Raw genomic sequence first — 24,908 nt, 5'->3', positions numbered from 1 at the left:
AAGTCAATGATCGATAGATCGATATATAAATCTATTGATTGGGATCAATTGAGAGATTATATAGCAATAGGTGAAAATGTTGCATATTAACAGGTATTAGGACAGGTGATAAAGGTAGTCTTCTTTTATTTATGCGACGAGCCGCGATAAAATCTACGAGGCTGGACATGCGATCCTACTCTCATACAAGCGTAGAATAGAAACGACGCCACTTGACACAATGTTAGAGCTTATAATTTTTAGACCATTCGGCCACCATGGAAACGCTTATAATTATATGATGAAATCCAATTTTGTCTTAAGTGGGGTGAGAGTGGGTGGGTTCCCCAATTGGTAACGCGTGTGCGTTGCTTCATAAGATCTGTCATTGAGTCGAGTGGCGTGGTTTCGATTCCCCGCTAGTATGTGACAAAGAGTAGGGTCGCCTGTCCAGCCTCTTGGGTTTTTTCCGGGACTTCCGGTTTCATCCCACTGCTAAAGACCTTACGCGCAAGAGAATTAATGAAATAAAATTGAACCATATGTTAGTCCCGAAATGATCTAGTTTGTGTCGAGTGGATATTAACCCCTCCCTCTCTCTCTATCTCTCTCTCTCTCTCTCTCTCTCCCCTCTCTCTCTCTCACACACACACACACTTTTTGATTTTGTTTGAAAGAATATGTCCCTTTAAATATAAACAGATATTGTTTATGACTTACCAGTTATAAACAAGTATATTGGCGCTGATTGATATCGATTATCTATTAATATACAATAATTATCGAGAAAAATAGTCGATGTTAGGAAAATCACAAAAGCCTATCCACCAGTTAAAATGATTTATTAATCGTGTAATATATAGCTTGGGATTATTAGTGTACAGAAGAAAATGTCAAAACGTGGAATATTGTTGTACAGTAAGCGGGGTGTCTGTAGAATTGTAAAGAAAGATTTATTGCGATCTATATGAACTAATCCGGGTTTGATATATATAGGACATCATACTGCATTATGTTATTTCTACGCTTACTCTACAGTAGATTGGGTATCGATTTAATTAAGTGTAATGCATAATAAGTGGTATCGGGTGTTCTAGATGTAGATAAAGCATTCGAACCCGTGTTCGTTACAGCAGACTGATTATTGATGTAGTTAAAACAACATACATGTGCAATGCGATCGGCTTTTCTTAATCTAGTTAAAGTACTCGGCGCCCTATTCGAAACATCAGATTGATTATCGGTGTAGTTGACACAACATACACGAGAAGTGTTATCTGGTGTTCTAGAGGTAGTTAAAATACTCAACTCTGTGTTTGGTTATTAATATAATTAAGCGTATACAGCGTACACGAGGAGTGATATTGGATGTTCTTGATGACAGTACCCAAACCCGTGTCCGATACAGTTGATTTATCATTGATTTAGTTAACACAAACGTACAGCCTAAATAGTTGAATATAAATATATGATAAGTGATACAGGGTGTTCTAGATGTAGTTAAAGTTTCTGACTCCGTGCACGACACAAATTACTGTGGACTTGGATTTGGGAAGATCTAGGGAGGCATTACTGCATAGAATAGCATACAATTCTTTAAAGTTAAAACTGACACACCAATGGCAAGGTATAGTATCGATAGACAATTTTTTTGATAATATACCGATTCAGAGGTTTGAGTGGCTGAATGGTTTAACGCGTGCGCTTTAAATCACAAGGTCTGTCCTTGAGTCGTAGCTTCAATTCTTAGCTTGTACGTGTCAACGATCAGGGCCTCATGCCTAATCCTAAATGTTCTCTAATAGTAATATACTGATTCTTCAATGATCAGATACCATCCTGATTTATGTCAAAATACGACATATCAATCTCTATCAATTATACCCAGATCGGTCAAGGGGCGTTTATAAAGATCAATATTATGATGAGAACCATCACTATTCACGGTCAAGATGGTATTATACTGCTGCAAGCTGATTATACAGAATGATAGCTTAAAGTACATCCTAGCCAATCATGAGATAGAATATTTGAACTAAATCAGCTTGTTTGAGATAGTTATTGACCTGAACAACACTCTAAGAACTGACAACATTGTGGTACAAAATATAACAACATATTATAATTATTAGCAGATCAACTTTCTGAGGGAAGCTATCGTGTGGAATAAACATTCTGAGGGGAACTATTTTGTGGAAAAGGCATAACTTTGAATCGTTAAGACTCAAGACGCATTCTGAGAAGAGTCATATTGTGGAAGAAACATATCTTTGCATCGTTAGGACCCAAGACGCATTCTGAAGGGAGCTGTATTGTGGGAGAAGGTATACTATTGGATCGTTATAAATCCATATCGCATTCTCGGAGACGCTGTATTGTGGAATAGGCATATCTTGAGATCGTTCAGACTCTGAGGGGAGTTGTATTGTGGAATAGACATATCGTGAGATCGTTATAAACCCAAGACGCATTCTGAGGGCGCTATATTGTGGAATAGCACATAGGTAGATCGTTAGAACCCAATAAGCATTCGTAAGTAATAAATGTTATCTTCATTGTATGTTCTAGTGGTTTGAATATTGACCCGGTTATCACTTGTCAGGGTTGGTACCCGCAGTAATGAATCGGGAAATATCTGCCTAGTCATTCAGATGGGACGCAAAAAATGTGATCCACCTGTGAAGATATCGGCGTGTACGTAAAGGGAGAAAGAGAGAGAAATGGGGTTTAACGTCCACTCGACACAAATTAGGTCATTTCGGGACTAACATAATCAATTTTATTTCCATAATTCGCTTGCGCATAGGGGTCTTTAGCAGTGGAAGGACACCTGGGGACCCGGAGAAAACCCACGACTCTACTCCTTGTCTCGTACAAGCGGGGACTCGAAACCGCGGAACTTTACTCCATGGCAGACCTTGTGGCTTTACGCGTATCGCACGCGTTAAATTTCTAGACCACCCACACATCAAACTCCCAAACAGAGTTGTCTTCCCTTGCAGTTCACACTGGAAAGCGAGACTTGTGTGGAGAATTCCCAACCCCCTGTACATAAAAGAACTGTTTGCAGTTGCAAATTGATGGAGAGCAGGTGGGCGCTGTTTTCTCCTTTGCATTGCCCAAGATCTGCTTACTCGGCATCTTCCTGTCTTACACGCTTTCCCGCTAACTTACATCATTCATTACTATTATTAAACTTAATTACCATAATAAACAGAGTTACCTCTCGTTAACCGTTAATATCACTAAAACAGTTCGGCTGCCGACTTCGCCCGGGGCCCAAGACCTTCCGCCCCGGTATCTTCCTGTCTTGCACGCTTTCCCGCTAGCTTACAACATCCGTTACTATTACTAAACTTAATTACGATAAGAAACAGGGTTACCTCTCGTTAACCGTTAATTGCAATAATTGATCCTGACCTTCATAAATCATGGCCCAAAACATTCATGGGGTGATGCTGGTTAATTTGAAACCACTGGGGGTGGATCGAGGCGACGAAGTGTAATGGGCGAACATACATACACACATCTTTGAGTTTATATATATATAGATACAACAATAGAAATGAAATTTTATCATACATTAGTCTCCAAATGACTCAATAACGTATGGAATAGGCATTAAACCCCATTCCATTCCATTCCATTCAAATTGAACGAACTCTGACCTGCATGATTTATATTTTATTTGAAGACGGTAGAAATTAATTGACCAACAGTAAGCCTCATATTTGTTAATTCGGTGTACAAATAAAAATCAACAGAACGGGAATTTGGGTGATTTACTCTGGTCTGGTCGAGTGTAACAGACTTCATACGTAATTACGGAAGTACGCTGTTAGTTTAATTTAGCAGAGGTGGTCAGTGAAGATAGCGCCTTCAATAATCTTTATACCTCATCGACAATGATCAGTGTAGTGTAGTATTGTCTTTACGATATATATATATCATAAATCATCAACTTGTTTATATTTATTTAAAAATATGATTTACGATGTATGTATTATGACTTTTATTATAGTGTTTACCAGCTCCTAAATGTCACGATAGGCCTACATCGTTTAAAATAATAGTCTAATTATGAGTGAAAACTTGTTTAGATATCGCTGAATTAAAGTCCCGATGGACCATTTTAAGTAAAATTTAATGATAGGTTGATGTAAATCCGACTTAATCCGAACCAGAACATTATCTAGCTTTAATATGTAAGCCGAATGAATACTTCTCAAAATTTTCGAAGTATACTTTGTGTTTTCGACTAAACTCGGTCCACTAGCTTAGTGTCTATTCTCCAACGGAGCTAACTGTAGACCGACAGCCCAAGTTTAGTATGATTAGTAACTGTTTGGACGATTTTAACTCTCAACTAATGAAATATCTGCATCATTAAAATATTTTGGTTTAAGTTTTCGTGAATAAGGCCCCTGGATCATATCACCCAATATGGGAGCGGACGTGAAACCCTACGAACGAACGATCGCCTGGATCGTATCTTTTAGATCTCGTCAATCAAAATGGACAGTTATTAATAATATATAGATTTAACACAGCTTATCTCTATAATTTATCAACTAAAACACGTGGAGAGATATAGATAGCTATATAGTTTAAATAATTAACACGGTAGTACATTAACGTTGTAGTTCATCGGTATTTTCTGGCGTGGTACCCGCTTGTCAGTGTTGTAGGACAGGAGGCTGGAAAGAGACAACGTATAGTCGTTTAGATGAGACGAAAACCCGAGGTTCCGTGTACACATTGGTCTGCGCATACAAGAATCCTTTACAGTTGGAGTTCGAAATAAGAGTATGGCATATGCCTGTCTTCATTAGCCCAGTCGGAGTAGAAAATAGGGACGTTAAACCCATTTTATGTCATTTTCACAATAAGCGAACTTATCATATTTATGCAGCACACTCGGTCCAAGTCAAATATAAACAAGTGGGGGAATTGAATAAAATTGAGAAATGTGGATCGTCGAAATAGAAAACAAATAATATTTGATAAATAATACCACATATTTCTACGAGAGTAAATAAAATAAAACCAAGTACGAATACAAACTATTAGACAAAATTCGAAATCCTAAAAAACGGTATCGGCAAGAGAGTAAATTAAATAAAACCAAGTACGAATCCAAACCATTAGACAAAATTCGAAATCATAAAAAACGGTATCGGCAAATAGTGTAATCAGCAAATGGACTGTTTACCATGTACATCATACATGATGAACAGTGGTAACAGGTGTCTGAAAGAATAAGCTTACCCTGCCTGACACCACACCCGCCATAACTGCATTCAAGCAATTAGAATCCCAGTAAAATAGTGTAATCAGCAAATGGACCGCCCATATGCATAATGCACGTGATGAAGAGTGTAACGGGTGTCGTAGACATAATCGGGAAAATAGTATAAGCGTCAATTATACTGTGTCGTGTAGGGCGTATCCCGTATCGTACAAGGCGTATTCTGTGTCGTGTATGGCGTTTATAGGGCGTATCTGTTGTCGTTTAGGATGTAGCCTGTGTCGTATAGGGGCGTATCCGATGTCGTGTAGGGGCGTATCCAGGGTGGGGGTTAGGTATCCGAATTCGTATATCGTATCGCGTTTGTTATAGAGCGTAGCATGTGTCGTATAGGGCGTATCCTATGTCGTGTAAGATGTATCATGTGTCGTGTAGATTGATCCTAATTGTCAGATTCATCGTCTGTGACTTAATTTGTATACCAATGATTAAATACAGTAGAGAACACGCAACCCATTATTATAAATCTAAGCTATAAATCAATTGCTACATAAAACTAATCTTTGTCCTAGTAAATCACAGTCACGGATCAACCACGTGCGTTTTATTTGAAACATGTACTAGTCGAGTCTCCGTGTTGGGTGTACACCTTCAAGTTTTAGATGCTGGATATACACTGTTGATCTTTTTTTTTGCTGGGTGCACACCGTTGTGTATTCGTGATGACTGCACACTGTCCAGTTTTATATGCTTGGTACAAACCGTTGTGTTTTCGTGCTGGATGCACACCGTTGCGTTTTGTATGATGGGTGCACACCATTGTATTTTCGTGCTGTTTGTACACCGTTGCGTTTTCTTGCTGGGTATACACCGTTGAGTTTTCGTGCTGGGTGTACACTGTTGAGTTTTCGTGCTGGGTGTCAAATTGATCCACTATGAACCGAGAATTAGGCGATTGAAATTTCGACCTAGCCTCTATCGTCATTACTAAAGTCGGTACGATAAAAAACATAGACTCGATTATCCATTTCATGATTAAATCATGAAGGAAAGTTGAGCAGCAAATCGGTTCAAAATCCAATAAATGTCGCAGGCTAGCGTTGACATCGGAGTTGATTATGGTCTGGATAAGTAATTAATAATTTAGATACCATATCAGGCCTAAAGATAGACCCGCAATAGGCAAATTTAGCTCTTGCATAATGTATGTTTAAATAAACGAACTGGTCGATGTACCTATCCACTGTGTCAATATCAATACAGTAACATAATGACTTCAGTGTAACGTATATTTTAGTGTAACATATATATATATATGTTTGTTTAGTTAAAGCCTTGTCATGAATAAACTATGAAATATGATCTGATTGACAGAAGTCAATGTTCCATACATGGAGTATTGTTAGATTAAGACGAGTAGGTGTGTTTGTGGGGGGCTGAACGGGGTTTAATAACATGTATATTTTAAGAGGGCGCTTGTTTAAAATTAAGTGCAGTGTAAACCCTACAGAATACAGGTAGTTATAATATACTAGTTTATATATCTATGGCGTAAGTCATGACGTTTGTACATGTATAATATTGAATGTGGGTATAACAAAGAAGTAGAATATTAATTGTCTATGGTCTATGGTAAGTTCACGTTTAGTATTAATAATAATAATAATAATAATAATAATAATAGTTTATTTTTATATAGCGTTCTACACAATTCGTTTCAGAAACGCTTTGACAAGAGTTAAAAGTTAAGTGATAGACATAATCACAAAAATCAGATAAAAATATAATGTATAAGATACCTATATAAATGATTAAAAAAAATGAGATATAAGTTAAAACATTAAATGAAAATGATGAGAGATAAAGTGAGATATTTAAGATAAAACATTAATTATTATAAAAGCCATACAATTATTATAAGTTACAAAGTAAAAATTTTAGGGTAAAAGCTTAAATGAAGCTGACGAAGATGTTGTGGGTGGTTATTCCATAGGTATGGCGCTATGATTGAAAAGGCTCGCCATCCGTAATTTTTATTGGTATGTTTAGTGTCTGTTCTTATGAGAGTGTAGTATTAAAGAACTCGTGTGTCTACTGAATGAAATGAATTGAACCTGGGTTTAACGCCCTACTGTTCAGCACCGACTGGGCTATTGAAGACCGGCGTACTGGAATCCGTTTCAGACAATATAAAAAAAGCCAGCGCCGTCTACAACTCAACCTATACAATACAATTCTTTGATTAGCCGTGTTTTAATCCGATTGAAATCACGACGGGGAGATTATCTACTTCAGATATTCTGTCTGTGATATCTTAATCAAATGATAATAATAAATTTTGAGAGGATATCTGACAATTAAAAAAAGTAATTAAATGTCATTAGATAAGAGAACACAGAAAAATAGAAATAGTCCGTGCATTCCCTTGTTTTTATTCAATCTATACTTAATAAAAACATGGTAATGCACGGAATTGTTCTATTTTTCTTTCGTGTTCTCTTATCTAGTGACAGTCAATTCTTTTTGTGAATTGTCATATATACTCTCGCAGACTTACTCAACAACTTTTGGTCTTCGAAAGAATTATTAGTGAGCAGAAATTCGCCCATGTATCTGTTATCACTCGCCACTTCAGTCAGTTATATAGAGGGATAACTCGTGTTTTCCTTTTGCGTTCGTCACTTCCGATTGTTAAAAAAACCTTCATTACGCATATATCGTAGCATTGATCACTGTGTAAAAATTGTATTTGGAGCGCGTTTAACCAATTCTATCACATATGTGATAATGACTGACACCAATACTATCCTTTAATGGTCAATTTCAATCAACATTGATGTTGAAAAGATAGGCTTCTGATATCCAATATTTAAGACAAAATGAAAATGTTAAAATTGGCACACGAATCGCCCGCCGGAATGATTTCGTGTGCCATTTGTAATAAAGTGACTCGATGAACAAGGCTACAGGAGAATAGTACTGGTGTTGACTGGGATGCCAAAGACTGACATTCAATTTGCACACTTCGCGTATTTGGCCGAACATAACATTATAAATTACAGTAAAAACAGAAACGATTGAATGTAAATCAGTTTATATACATCCATATTACATTATTATACGCGTTGCGACCCATTTGTGTCCATTTCTAGTTGCCAAATTATAGAGATTTAGCTCCTTTAATATATTTATTTAGCCTGTGTAATTTCACTTGTATCGGTGTTTAGAGCACTTTGCATGAGGTATATTCCATTAGCAAATATTTGTGTTACCATATATCACTTAAAATAAGTTATGTAAATGTATACTTTAATTTGTGTATTGTTCCCGACCACACATGCGTATAATACGACAGTTATAGTCTACATGCATTTATTACTTAAAGATTAACTGATAACTATATAGATCAACAAAAACGCTTTTATTCAAACTTATTACTATATATTGAAATAACCAGGATATTATTATATAGATATACAGGTCAATATATAAATATGTGTAAAGAATAGGTGTCGAGTGGTCTAACGTGTGCGCTATAGATTATCATCATCGAATCAAGAGGCGTGATTTCGTTCCCAAGCTTGTACGGGACACGGAGTAGGTTCGGTTGTCCAATCTCGTGGGTTTTCTCAACGCTGTTAAAACGTGCTTGGTCTAAGGCGTGCGCGCTAGATCATAAGGTCTATCATTGAGTCAAGTAGTGTGGTTTAGATTCCCCGCTTGTACGTGACAAGGAGCAGGGTCGCTTGTGGATTTTCTCCAGGTCCTCCGTTTTCCCACCACTACTTAAGACCCCTATAGTTACCCACAGGCGTAGTATTGAGATCAAATTGTACCATATGTTACAGTAGGACGTTAAACCCCATTTCATTTCATTTTTATTTCATTTCAACCCCAATTTGTTTTCATTTCGGTATTTTAAGATGTCCACTAGCTATTAGAAGAAAATATTTAATGAAGCTAAAATCAATGATCACCTACCATATTTCTCTAAAGTTGTTACAACAGGATATAAATGATTAAACATACATTATGCAAGATCTAAATCTGTCTATTGCAGGTCTTTCTTTAGGCCTGGAATGTTATCTAAATTATTAATTAGACATCAATTAACTTATCCAGACCATAATCAACTCTCGATGTCATTGCTAGCCTGCGATATTTACTGGATTAGAATTCTATCTGCTGCTCAACGCTCATTTATGATTAAATCAAAAATGGATAATCTAGACTACCGACTTTAGTAATGATGATCGATTCAACGGCCAAAATTCTCGGTTCAGAGTTTTTAACTATTATAGTGAAAACTGCCAGCTCTTTATCTAATCTCTCATAATGTATCTTTAACAAATGAGGTACATTTCGGACAATAAATGTATTTTGTAATACTATTTCGTTTATTGGATACTTTAAAACAAGGATGTAGCGACAAAATAGGCTACGTGAATCATAAAATTGTCGTAAATGTCTAATGTTTTTTTTTCAAATGCATATAATGTTTTGAGCGCTGTCTGTGCTTATGTCTCATTTCTGTCAACTGAATAGTTATAATATAAAACGCTTTCGTCAGTGTGCTGACATTGAAACGTCGCGTAAACACATAGACGATTTATGGCTGACATTCTAATGATGTAGACAGACAAGTAATTAATCTCTCTCAATCGTAAATCCACAAAGAGGGATTACTTTCATAGCTATTACTAGTCTTAAACGGGTCTTATCCAATGGTTGAAACACATTCTGGACTAAGACTAGTAATTATTTCCCTTTATAAATAGATTATAAATAGACAATTTTTCCCTTAATTTTTTTCTCCCCTCTTCCTGCATTTTTGGGTTGAGTTTTTGGTCTAGAATTTGAAGAAAAGGGATCAAATTTGCAATTTCATAGCAGTTTTGGGTAATACTGATGATATTACAGCGGAGGGATAGGGGGTGTAAAGTGTCTTTCTGCAGAGCAATCATTGTGTCGGAAGTGAGATTTTCACCCCAGTCAACTTCAAATCCGTGTAGCAAAAAATCTAAATGGTCAACCCCCTACAAAATTATGATGAGGAGATTGCCAAATGTTGTCCCCATTGTGCCTATAAAGATTGGAACCAACGGAATGATGAGAAAAAAGCTACAGCCTGTGATGTTACAGCCATTTAACATTGAAGTCAATGGGCAAATAATTGCTAGTCTGAGTCCTTCTCATTCTTGTGGATTGTCTTCCTTGCTATAGGGTTCGTTTTTATTTTGCGAGAAGCAACGCACCATTACATGCCCAGGAATAAACAACACGGTGGCCGCTTACGACTAGCCATCCCCCGTATCCATTCATTTGATTTTATATAATTTATGCGTTTGTTGTTTATTACTTACACTGTATGTGATCTGGTCGTCGGGTTTTTTTTTAGTTAATATTTGTTTATGAGTAGTTGGATTCTTCTGCACTTATTATTATTATTATTATATACAAGTATATTCAACGTTCACTCAACACAAATTAGTTCATTTCTGGACTAACATATGGTTCAATTTCAATAATTCCCTTGCGCGTAGGGGTCTTTAACAGTGGGAGGAAACCGGAGAAAACCCGCCAGGTTGGACAGTCGAGCTTACACCGTGTCACGTACAAGCTTGGGATAGAAACCACGCCACTTGACTCAATGACAGACCTAATGATCTAAAACACTCCTCTTAGACCATTCAGCCCCCCCCCCCCGCGCACTAACAAGAATAAGACATTTTGGTCACAATGTAAAGCCTGGACATATTTGATACGACACGTGAAATATAGACTATTTATACAATGTAAAGGACGAGTATCATATAATTCTTATTTGTCACATGGGACCTTTGCTCTCGCTAACTGGAGATCCCGTGTTTGATCACTGCGTTGGCCGAGAAAGTTGACCGATATTTTCCGGTGTGATTCCCTCTTGTCAGTGGTGTAGGACGGGGGACTCTGACAAGGGACAATGTATAGTCGCTCGGATGGGACGAAAAACCGAGGTCCCATGTACACATTGGCGTGCACGTAAACCCATCCTTGACATTAATCTTTAAGAGGCATTTAGTAACTGGATAGAGCAATAAACTATAACACATACTTATGGAAAAATAGCTACTTATTTATTTGAGAGACGTTATCAAGCTTGACTGTAATTGGAATTCGAAATAGAGAGAGAGAAATGGGGTTTAACGTCCACTCGACACAAACTAGGTCATTTCGGGACTAACACAATATGGTTTAATTTTATTTCAACAATTCGCTTGCGCATAGGGGTCTTTAGCAGTGGGAGGAAACCGGAGGACCCGGAGAAAACCCACGAGGTTGGACAGGCGACCCTACTCCTTGTCACGTACAACCGGGGATTCGAAACCACGCTAACCATTCAGCCATCCAACCCCCCGGAATTCGAAATAAGAGTAGGCCATAGCGCCGCTGTCCAAGCAAAATTTCTCTCGTAACACAGTGCATGGTGTTTGTCCGTCTTCATTATCCTAGTAGAAACAGAACAATAGGACGTTAAACCCCATTTCATTTCATTTCATTTTGTTTGTCACAGAATAGTAGATCTAAAAAACAATATAACTACAATAAAACTAAATTTCACAATTAGAAAATCATGGTCGGTATTTCAAACCAATAAGTGAGGATTTTGTTATCTATATTTGTTCAGATGTTAACATACTGTCCAGGGGAAAATACGGGTATGACACAGGCATTTTGCCTCTTCTCCGATCTCTTGGTCATATATAGTGAATAAAAACCTCTATAACAAATACTATTCTTGTATATTGTGTAAATATTATTTGTTACTGTAATGTTTATTTAATTGTACCTGTGTGTTTTACCACACAGGTCTTTGACCTCAATGAATAAAAATAACAAGGTGAACTTGACACGGTCAGATTACTTAGATTAAAGGACCGTTCTCGCTGACTTGACTATAGAATCAGTAATGAAATGGGGTTCAACGCCCTAATGTTCTTAAATTGGAAAAATGAAGTCGGACATACGTCATGCACTGTGGCATCGGGGACATTTTGCCCGGACAGCGGATTCGCCTACTCTTTATCGTCTTCATACTGTCAAGGTTCTTTTCAATACACGCCAAGATGTACACGTATTTTTCTTCCATCAGAAAGACTAGAACCTTTTCCGTGACAGCCCAAGAGCATTCGGCAAATCTCGCCAGATTCCGGTACCCTACACCTAACCTCGGCTGTATGACGGTAAGTGATGGGTAGCTACACCCATACAATTGTGATGCGGCTACCGGTTTACTTATTAGGAAAACTTACCGCGTCGTTGGAAGAGTGCGTAGAGTTTTCATTGCAAGGGTGTCCTTTGTTTAAAGAAAATCGGATAAACTTGAAAGAAAAACATCTTCAGATAAAACACTATTGACAGGCGTCTTCAAGGGTGCGGCCATTTTTAATTCGGGAACTTGAAAGTATTTCCAGTGGCGGAATTCATCTTACATCCGAGGTTAGATGTAGGGTACCGAAGTCTGCCGAATGCTGCCCAACAGATGCGATCCATGAATCGGGCTTGTCAGATACTACTACGCCAGGATACTGACCCGGGTCATTCTAGGCGAGAGTACAGTGCCCCTTTCACTCGACTGACGCGCGCCCACCCCACTCCCACTTTGCTTTCCAGATTAAGTACTAAACGACATTGAAAAAGGTTATGTTTTCTATTTTAAGGTACAGCAAACCCAGAGACCAATACCCTAGTGATTGTCGGAATCAGAGTCTTGCTAAGCTGTTTTATTAACTCTACATGCAGGCTAATGATAAATCAAATAACATGATTAAAATGAATGGAATACTTACATCAAAAAATTCTAAAAGTGTTAAAACAACAACTTTCTCAGATGTTCCCACAATCCACACATGCGAAGATATTTCAAAATACTTGAATAAAAAGGACTCAAAAGTTAAATTTTCTGAAGGACTGTCCCCTGAGGGGAAACTAGCGATGGAGATGGCTTTAGAGGAGACTAAAGAATCAAAAAGAAAAGTTGTGTTCAGTTTACCCGAGAAAGCTAAAGCTTCGGAACCATCTGAAAAACTCTCGCAGCTAGATCTGGATCCTCAACAAAATGTGACAAGACAAAAAAGCTTTAGTGATGCTTATGAGAAGTCGTCTTCTTTTCGCCTGGAGGATGATATCACCAGTGAGAATTATTTCTCGCGGATAAATAAACCGAAACGTGCTCTAGGAGGAGGGCGATTGTATAATGCTATGGAGACTGTTGAAATAGTGAAACATGGTGAACCACCAAGTGATACCAAGGATGCTGATGATGCCATGGAAGAAACGGCTAAAAGAAATTCGGTGGAGAAATGTCTAGTATGGATGGAAGTGACTGGATTAGCAGCTGATGGCCACGTTGATGATCCATGAAGTTAAACACGAATAAAAGAAAGGAACACCCAAAAGCGTGTGTAGGTCTATTAATTAATGCTAGTGACCATTGAATGGATCTTAAAAGTACTTGCATTGGTCCGTCGTAAATCGAGGAATATAATAACAAAAGAATATTAAAAAACAAGCGGAATATCGGCGAATATGTAAACAAAGCACCAAAAACTGTGTATTTTACTGTTGTGGTGTAGATTCGGGAGTTTCTGTTTCATTGCGTGTACGATTCGTGGCCTCCAATAGTTCGAAAGGACGAACATCAATATTTATTTATTTTAGGTCATGTTATCTATCAATGACAATAAACATATGCCTAAATTCCATTTTTATCTACGAATCTACTGGAATTCAAATTCAAAATACAATAAATTTTAATAGTACATACACACTAGCCCCAAACCTTTCATCAGTTTCTGACATAATAATAATAGTCAAACACATTGACACCTTTTACCACTGTTCATCATTGATGTTGTACATGGTGAACAGTTCATTTGCTGGTTACGTTTCCTTTTTTTAGGATTTCGAATTTTGTCTATTGGTTTGGATTGTTCGTGCTTAGTTTTATTTTTGTTCTAATATTAATACTATATGGAACACGCACAGTGTCAATCAACCCATTAATATGTTTCTTACATAATAATAATAATAATAATAACTAGAACTGCGATGCAGTAATGACGGGTTTCACCGGTGTCACATTACCCTTGAAATGTCACTTCCGGTGCCAGTTACCCAGCAATATTAATTTCATTTATACATTTGTTACCATGTGTTACATATGTCAAAAAAAGTGATCCTTACAAAATTTGTTACTAACTTACCGAGGGGGGTTGGATGGCCGAATGGTTAGCACGTGCGTGCTGCATCATAAGGCCTGTCATTGAGTCAACTGGCGTGGTTTCGAATCCACGGTTGTACGTGACAAGGAGTAGGGTCGCCTGTCCAATCTCGTGGGTTTTCTCCGGTTCCTCCCACTGCTAAAGACCCCTACGCGCAAGCGAAATGTTGAAATAAAATTAAACCATATGTTAGTCCCGAAATGACCTAGTTTGTGTCGAGTGGACGTTAAACCCCATTTCTCTCTCTCTCTCTCTCTCTCTCTCTCTCACTCACTAACTTACCGCTAAGTAAGCTGACTTTTTAATGGGAAATTTCTCGAATAGGGAAGATGCTAAAAGCAATTTTTGGACATCTATATGATCGTATTGATCCAATCTATATGTCTATTGGAATCAAATATCATAATGTTAAACGAATGATAAATATAACTCACTTCAAAACAATTTGAAGGCTAATAATACAGTTTTTGTCAAAATTACACTACTTCCGGTGATAATAAAAATTTTACATTAATTCTATGAAAATATAAATGGCATAAGGCCTCACATGGTGAAAATTTTATGATAATCGAATAATAATTGACATTTTTATAGACCAAAACCTATATCTCTGCAACCGAACAAATTAGAAACCATTTTGTGATATCTGTATGGTCATATGGGTTTTTGCCCAAATGTCGTCATTTTCAGTGACAGTGAAAATGTTAATTTGGATTGACCTAGTCAAAGGTGGCATGAGGCATCACATGGTAACAAAAATTGAAAATCGAACGATAATTGACTCTTTTACATGCAAAATAACGTGAAAAGTAACGCATGCAAAATTTCCTATTTCTCGGCAACTGCGCATATTACAATCTAATTTTGACATACATTGTCCTCGTATGGATTAATGCTACAAAATTATGAAAGTTGCGTAGAAATAATTTAAAATATGAAGACGATGAATGGGTTGTAAATAGCTGATTTTTACTCCTTTTTTCAACCTTAAATCCAAATGGCGCAAATACAAAACTGATATAAAAAAAAAAAATCTAAGCCCGACATATTTTGCGCCTGTAGTAGGAGCATTCATCTTCATTGATAAGATTGGTAGAAATTAAGTTTTTTCCTTAGGAAAAGACCTCCCGACCCGTCAAAATTTAAATTTTAGGCAAAATTACGTCACTTCCGGTGCCGACAGAAAACTTAATAGGTAGAAACAAGCTGAGAATTTGCACCAAGGAGTATATGAGCTTTTGTTTTATACAAATCAGGCAATAAATAATTAATTTAGAACCCATAAACTGTAATAAAAATGCGAAAAGTCTTAAAAAGTGATCCTAACGAAATTGGTTATTTCTTTGCAAGAGAAGATGCTAGAAGCTATTTTTTGACATATTTCTGATCGTATTGATCAAATCTATATTTCCATTGGAATAAAATATCATAATGGTAAACGAATACTAAATATAACTCACTTCAAAAAAATATTTGTTTTGAAGGCTAAAAATACAGTTTTTGCTAAAATGACATTACTTCCGGTGAGAAAGAAAATGTTAAATTAGTTTTATGAAATCAGAAATGGCATAAGGCAGCTCATGGTGAAAATTTTATGAAAATCGAATAATATTTGACACTGTTATAGACCAAAACCTTGAAAAGTGACTATAGTAGAAAATCGTCTATTTCTCTGAAACCTGAAAAGTTAGAACCCATTTTGTGGTATCTTTATGGTCGTATGGATTCATTCTATTTGTTGATTGAAATTAAATATCATACTTTTAAACAAATAACATATACGACTCATTTGAAAAAAAATATCGGTTTTGAAGGCTAAAATTCAGTTTTTGCCCAAATGACGTCACTTCCGGTGACAGTAAAGGTGTTAAAATGGTTTAATCTATTCAAACGTGGCATTCGGCATCAAATGGTGAAAGAAAATTGAAAATTGAATAATAATTGATTCTTGTACAGGCAAAATAGCACGAAATGTGACTCATGCAAAATTGCGTATTTCTCGACAACTGCTGATATGACAAACTAATTTTGACATTCATTCTCTTTGTATGGGTTATTGCTACGAGGTTATGAAAGTTACGATGAATATTATGAAATATGAAGACTGTGGATGGGTTGTAAATAGCTTAATTTTACACCTTTTTTCACATTTTAATCGAAATAGCCCGAAAACGAAATCGAAATTAAAAAAATTGAGTCCAATGATTTGTGCGCCTTTGCATGTCGTATACTTTTGGTAATATCAAATTTTGAAAAAATAATATTTGCTTTCAAAAAGTTGTACCGAACTGTCAAAATCTCTCAAAATTGTAGTTTTTGCTGATTTTACTTCACTTCCGGTGCCGACACGAATCTTTACCGGTAACAAAAAAAATGACATTTTGGACCACGCAGCATATTAACTTTCTTTTGTACAAATCGAATAATAAATAATTAATCTAGGACTGAAAAACTGAATTAGCCAATGGCGGCCAAGGAAAATTACGGACACAAAAAATGTTGACATTTTTAGTCAAATCGGATAACACTTCAACCCTGGTTAAAATGCCATTTAAAAAATTCATAAATAAAAAAGTTTTTTGTAAAATTTTAAATTTTCGAAATTTGGAGCTTAATATCTACGAAGATTCGTCGACAATCAAAAATCAAAAGTAGCACAGCTATGTGCCTGGTCTCTGGCTATGTTAAAATGCATATGTTAAAATTCGATGATTATTGTTAATACTACGTCATTTTTTTAAAAAAACGACAACTTCGGTGATTTCGGACATTTCGCATTATCACAGAATGCCCAAAATAGCTTTAATCTCTAAGTCACACCCACTTTCCCATTCAAACCGAAGAACTCGTATCGATCTGACATTTAGTTTCTGAGATACAATCAAATTGGAAAAAAAAAAAATAATAATAGGAATAATCTTAACAAAAACAATGGCTACGCAGTGTGAAACCCTAATAATCTTAACAAAAACAAACCTTAAATCAAACCTTCAAGCCGTGTCTCTCATAATAATAATAGAGAGGTTCAGATGCGTTCCGAAAACGAGAACGAGGAGAAGTCGTCGTCGTTCTGGGAAGACATGACGCACGGTTCAGAAAAAAATCCACATTCTTGACAAAACGCGATGGTCAGTTCAGTTGAACAGACCAAAAAGTGCACTGATTGAATATGTCGAATCGTTCTATCATTTCGCTTTTATTCGACCAATCAAACAGTGCCTAACAAAGGCTGGTATATTTGAAAGGATGTGTTTGGGTATGATTATGAAAAAGATTATTTAGACCACCACGGAGGTCACTTACGATTTCAGAGTGTCCAAGACGTTTTCACGAGCGAATTCCTCTGCCGCCATCGGAAAAGCAGTTAAAAGATGCTGGATTTCGTCGGTAATCTACTGTGTAGATACTATTATCATAGGTAGGGTGACCCATGACCCTACAGAAATACAGTCACCCGCTGATAGTTCGAGACTACCACTGAAGCGTGCACATTCGCCGTGTCGAGGCCAACTTTCTGACAGTATGATACTATAAATAGCCATGGCACGTGCAATTCTCTACAAATCTATCAACTATACTATTCAAAAAAAGTAGGGGATATTTGATTTTTAAGTGTTATTAAAGTCACCTAATGAAACTGACGAAGAAACAAATGACAAAATGAAATGAAGTTCACATTCATCGATTTATTCCAAATGATCGTTAGACTAAGTAAGGCACAGACTGACCATTATAAGGGTAAAATGATACCCGGGGTCAAACAGCAAAGTTACCACAGCATCACAACCAAGTCAGTAACGGGTAAATCCTCCTCTGTTTGCCAAACAAGCATTGATCCGACGTGGCATACTCCTAATGAGACGTCTAAGGTCATTTTGGTCCAGATTGTCCCATTCCTGTTGCAACGCAGCAGCAAGTTCTTGGACATTGGCAGGACGTTGTTGACGTTGACGTAACCTCTGTCCAAGCATGTCCCAGACATGCTCGATGGGGGAGAGGTCGGGACTCAGTGCTGGCCAAGGTAATGTGGTGATGTTCTGTTGTTGGAGGTAACCTGTAACGATCCTGGCCCTGTGACATCTTGCGTTGTCATCCTGGAAGATGAAACGGCGGCCATGACGTCGTGCCAACGGCACAACATGGACTGCCAAGATGTTGTCCCGGTAGTACTGGCCTGTAACACGCCCTGCAACAACATGTAAAGCCGTTCTTCCAGCAACAGTGATGCCTCCCCACACCATAACAGAACCACCCCCAAATCGATCATGTCTGATGACGTTAACGTCTTGGAAGCGCTCGTTTCGACGACGCCACACCCTCCTACGTCTGTCCAAAAAATCAACAGTGAACCTTGACTCATCTGAAAACATCACATTGCTCCAGCGTCGATTATCCCAGTGTTGACGATCCCTACACCAACGACGTCTTGCCTGAATGTGATGATCTCTCAAACAAGGGATCACGCGAGGACGTCGGGCGCGAAGGTGACCCCTATGCAGTCGATTCCGAATCGTCTGGCCACTCACTCTCACACCAGTGTCTGTTTGAAGACGAGCGCTGATCTGATTTGCTGTGATGACACGATTTCTCAAGGCCAAGGTACGGATAAATCGATCCTGGGCTTGAGTTGTCGCCCTTGGTCGACCTGAGCGTGGTCTGTCCTGTACAGATTGTGTATCACGGTATCTGGACCATAGCCTGCTTATGACAGACTGAGAAACATTCATCGTCCGCGCCACAACCGCCTGTGTTGTGCCGATCTGTAGCATGCCAAGGGCACGTAACCTTTCATTTTGGGTAAGCCGACGCATATCAAAATTTGTTTTCTGGTCACTAAAACAATTAAACTGATGTTTCCACCCTGGAATTCAATGCCACAATGACTGTAACATTCAAAGTCAGAGTCGTGCAAATCTTGGGTTGGACCCCCATGATGATCCCAAGCATCACCTGCATTCCATGCGGTAGCTATTGGTGCGTTTGGGCGTCACATGTAACTGGAAATGTTTCTTCTGTTAGGTTCTATAGTGACTTTTTTCGTAGTCATTTGCATATTTTAGTATTATGCCCCCAAAATCAAATATCCCCTACTTTTTTTGAATAGTATATTACAGCCGTAAAAAATTTATTGTTGACGATTTTGAATAGCAGTAAAATTAAGCTTCTTGGTTATTACAGCAGATTTAGAAATTACGTTCGTTTCATTTTTTAAATCGCTTTATCATTAACTGTACCGTTAAGAGCGGCATCTTTTGGTTTAGTACAAATAATATCTCTGAAACACTCGGGTTAGACAGGAACATGATACTAGCAGTAGTTTCATTTTACTTTTACAAGCTTCTTAAAACAATTGTTGAGCTAGCTAACGTGCTCATTTCTAAATTCAATTTCTTGTTCTAGCTTTCTGTTATGTTTCGTAAAAGAGTAGTCTTGATTATCCCGACCTGTCAATCAGCCCTAGAATGGTCGATAGACTGGTTAAGCCAGACTAATTTCAAAACAAGGGCACGTAACCTATCTTTTACTCAAAAGTGTCTGGATGTTAACAGAACACAGTTTTTATGGGATACAATCACTAGTCTGGATGTTATGGACGACACGTGGAACCAGTTTTCAGTCTATTATTTATAGATGATTAATGGTCATAGCTTATTAAGTACAACATGATCGTTTATTTAGTGACTATAATGGTGTGAAACTGATTTGAGGCTTGGCATATATATAAATATTGTGGCGAAATTGTCGAGATATATGGAGATATTTATTTATGGTGGGTCACCTAATCATAGGTGAGCCACAATAACGGCATGCTAGTCAGTTAGTTATTCATGGGTGCAGAACGTAGGTTTACAAACCTGCTCCACGTGTGTGCGGGATCTGGCCTATCCTTGCAACGTATTTACAAACTTGTGACATGTGGCCTATCCCTGCAACGTATTTACAAATTTGTGACACGTGTGTGCGGGATCTATATTAGGGACTTTTGGCAAAGGAAGTTTTTCACATCCGCATCATGTATCCGTATCGACGATGTTATACGAACCTTTTCCGTGTGAAAGTAATGTTGTTCAATACGTGCTGCCGTATCCGTGTGCCACACCACGTATGAGAAATACACACACATTGATGACGTCACACGCAAAGTCTATACGGATACGCGATACGGAGCAGGAATTTACGCTTGCCAAAAGTCTCTATTTACAAACCTGATACACGTGTGTGTGTGTGTGTGTGGGGGGGGGGGATCTTTCATCATTGTTGTACGTGTATAATAAATGTGTTTAATGTGTAGCTATGCGAGTGAGAATTTGTAATTAAAGGGATCTTCCCACTTTTCCCAATTGGATAACAATATGATATAAAAAAATCGATTCAGGAACGCCACTTCATTCATTACGCTCTCTATTTGTAGATGTTAATATCAAAGCCCTAATAACGATGCTTGTATGGAAACAGATGAACTTCATCAGCTTTTAGAGACTGACGGGCAATCTGACTTTTCGGGCAAATGGGTGAAGTGAAAATAAAAATTATTTCATCTAGTTGGCAACAAGAGTGTCCGAAATCTAATAAAACACTAATTGTACTTTTCTTCTAATTAAATACCACAAATTTGTACTGAATTCACTATGGATTAAAACATTTTGTCTGGAGCCACTCTTCTTTGAGCGACATTTTTCGGGCATCGATTATTATTTGTGAATGCAGCTGCATCAGACTGATTGGATGGTTGGAATTCAGGTCGGCATAGAGTTGGATTTCTATTGCTCAATTCACGGGCCAGGATAGCAGAAAAACTCATTTGCCCGTTCCTTCGCCTCTCGCAGAATTTTTTTTAGGGCATTTCAGGATCTGCCCCCCACCCCTCAACATTAATCGAGCTCGTACGCCTATGGTAAGAAGAGACGGTATGGGATCTAATTTTAATAAACCAGACCAAACTGTACTTTTATTTTAATAACCGAAACAAAATATATTAGAAACAAAACTTTAATTGTAAAAATAAACGATACAAAATAAAATGTGAACCAATTGCTAAACGGAGATTTTCAGTTGCAGTTGAGAGTATTATATTCTAGCTACCTAAAATTTGACCAGTCCACCTGTATGGCGATCTACTTATCCATACACTCACTATTGTGTTATCTATTTGCATGTTTGTTATGTAAAGTCAGTACATATGTTTGTCACATGATATTCTTCTTATCTGTATTCCGACCTTCAAGACAGCCGGGGTAGGTATTTAATTCTCAGGAAAACCTGAAGAAACTCATTTAATCAACATGGCACCAACAGCACCTTGTTTGGTTTTAATAATCTTGGTGCTAGCTTTTCAGCCCATTTACGGTAATGTTATTATTTATCCGTCACCCCAGGGTGTTAATCCATCGAACAAATTTCAAGTGTTCGTAAGCCAAGGCAATCACCGACAGGCAAGTGTCACGTACATAGCTACGTCCGATATTCGTGCTAAACAAGCACCTCATGTTACAGCCGGGCGATCTGTTTCGTGGACATCCTTTGCGTTTACTGGTGGACCAGTAACCGTTGAGATTCACGCACCAACTGATTTCAAGAACTGCATCGTAAGACCTAAAAGTTATGGATACGCTTGTAAAAGGATGGGACCTAAAAAGGCCCAAATTACCGTTAGTGAAACGAGTCGGATGATGTCCATAGAATTTGACAATGATTATGGAACGACAAATGATGATGATATTAAGGATAAACTTTTAGTGTTTGCCGACCCCCCAGAAACAAATGTACCCGATGAGCACGATAGTTCTGTGTTGTATTACAAAGCTGGTGTCCACAACTTGAATGGTCAGCTTCATCTTGATAGTAAGATTAAGACTGTTTACTTGGCTCCTGGTGCATGGGTAGAAGGTGGTTTTATAACCAGTGGACAACATCCTGTTACCATTCGAGGCCGCGGTATTTTATCCACGCAAACCTACAAATGGCACGATCATCGATTCGCCTACGGGATGGTGACCATGGATAAAGGCAATCATCACGTGCTAGAAGGTATAACAATGGTGGATCCCGAGGAGTTTTATTTTCAGGGCTTGGGTGATCACAACACTGTCCGTAACGTGAAGATGATCGCTCCCTGGGCGTTCAACTCTGATGGTGTTGGTATGGGGCATGATGGTGTTGTGTTAGATACGTTTATTTGGGCTAATGACGATGCCTTTAAGGTGATCTCTATTTAAACTTATATTTATAGTATTGTTAGGTTAGGTTTATATTTTCCCCCTTTTATGTTTCACCTTTTTTTTATGTTTTACCGGTTTTTTTATGTTTTTACCCTTTTTATGTTTTAACCTATTTATGTTTTACCCAGTTTTGATTTTACCCATTTTATATTTAACCCTTTTCATGTTTGACCGTTTTTATGTATCACCACTTTTATGTTTTAACCTGTTTATGTTTTACCTAGTTTAGATTTTACCCGTTTTATGTTTAACCCTTTTCATGTTTTACCCTTTTTATGTTTTACCCTGTTTATGCCTGCTTCATATGTAAATAATGTTAATTAAAATCCACCCGTCTATAGTAACACAAAAAAATGACTGGATGAAATGGTGTTTAAGGTCAATTGAAGACGAGCATGAATAATGTATTGCGCGTTAAACAACAAGGCGTGGTGTTGTACAATATACGCTATAATACGGGCACATGAAAACTTAATATATAGTCGTCCGCCTCATGTCTTGGATTTGATTTAGGGTAAGAATATTACGTTTGTCAGTGATGATGGCCAGTTTAAGGCGAGGTGCATTTATTTAAAGGATCCCCATTAACTATTTAAACACCACCACTTCTCCATAACGACCATTGTCGTCCGCCTTATGCGTTGAATTTAGGGTAAGACTATTACGTTTGTCAGTGATGATGGTCTATTTAAGGCGCGGTGCATTTATTTAATGAATCGCCATTAAATAAACACCACCCCCTCTCCACAACGACCATTGACGAATATATATCTATGAGATGCATTAAAAACCTGCATTATCAAAGAAACACAAGGGGGTCGTTTGATGGCAGCGTCTATTCTCGGAAAATGTTGCAGTGCTGTCAATATCAATGCTAACCTTATCGTATTACGCTTCTTTTCACCGATTTTAGAAGCAGCTTTTCCTTGTCTGGACGTCCTCCTTGCTACCCCACACTCGGGCCCAATACCGGAACCGTATCCCGGACCTCCTGGTTAGCGAGCCAGCACCTTTCTTAATGAGATACAGCGGTTCTCGACTGGATCTCTAAATTCCCCAAGTAGTTATTTCAGAGTCTAATAATAACAGTGTCTGGTAGATGTCACGACAAAAAGAATGCCACAGTATAACCCTTTACAGCCGTAAGAACGCATTAAATCTCAGGGGTTTATTAGACCATCGAATAAATGTAATAATCTGCATGAGTTTATTATAGTTGGTTTTATACAGGTATACACGAGTCGTATGGTGGTGGAACGGTGTGTGGTATGGTTGGCTCAAAATGGTGCTGTTTTCCAGATGGGCTGGACGCACACACGTGATGTGCATAACGTTTCGATCAAAAACGTTGACGTCATCCACGTGGATCTGTGTAACTTCCACGGTAGTAACTGTAAACTAGCTGCTAATGCCGCAGTTTTTAATATCGGCGGCCATGTTCGACAATTTAAAGTAAGTGACATCGTAATGTCGAACATCCGGGTTGAAGGTTCGTGTCCCAGGTTAATTTACTACACCATGAAGGATGACGTAACTGGAAGTGTTTCTAATATCCATTTTGACAACTGGACCGTCGATTCGCAACCGATGCATGATAGTCTTCATAATGAGATAAATGGGTCAGCGCATGGTGGCATGATGTCTAATTGGACCTTTACCAATCTAAAGGTCGGAGGTCATTGTATTACGGGCCCTAAACAAGCGGACTTCTTGGTCGGATCCCACACTAGTAATATTAAATTCATCTGTCATTAAATTCTGGATCGTTCTGATTATCATTTATTATTTACGTGGAGGAATGAAATGGGGTTTTATGTCCTATTGTTCTGCCCCGGCTGGGTTAATGAAGATGGGCATACACCATACACTGTGTTGTGATGGAAACGATGCCCGGGCAGCTGTATTCCGACCTACTCTTATTTCAAATTCCAATTTTCTTGCATATAAGTGCAGTTTCTAATTTTCCCCAATTTTGGCAGCCCTGTAGCCACGCGTTGCAGGATAGCCTGGTCGGGCGCTAGGTATTGGAATACGTCAGCACACTAACATATGATTCAATTTATTTTTCAATAATTCGCTTGCGCGTAGGGGTCTTTAGCAGTAGTAGGAAACCGGAGGACCGGGAGAAAACTCACTAAGTTGGAAGGCGACCCTACTATATTGTGAACACTTCAAAGCCTGATAAATTCGCCCAGAAAC

General features: G+C 38.0%; 1 protein-coding gene across 1 annotated transcript; it reads left to right on the top strand.

Annotated features, from left to right (window-relative positions):
- Positions 1 to 21,728: 21,728 nt before the first annotated feature.
- LOC126829366 (dextranase) lies at positions 21,729 to 24,578 on the top strand. Its single transcript, XM_050559180.2, has 2 exons — positions 21,729 to 22,691; positions 23,940 to 24,578. Exons 1-2 carry the CDS (start codon positions 21,774 to 21,776, stop codon positions 24,462 to 24,464), a joined length of 1,443 nt encoding a protein of 480 aa, XP_050415137.2. The 5' UTR covers positions 21,729 to 21,773; the 3' UTR covers positions 24,465 to 24,578.
- The last annotated feature ends 330 nt before the right edge of the window (positions 24,579 to 24,908 follow it).

This window comes from Patella vulgata, chromosome 8 (genome assembly GCF_932274485.2).
Source record: "Patella vulgata chromosome 8, xgPatVulg1.2, whole genome shotgun sequence".
Classification (NCBI taxonomy): Eukaryota; Metazoa; Mollusca; class Gastropoda; family Patellidae; genus Patella; species Patella vulgata.
The sequence above is the reverse complement of the archived record's forward strand: the minus strand, read 5'-3'. Positions and strand labels throughout refer to the sequence as shown.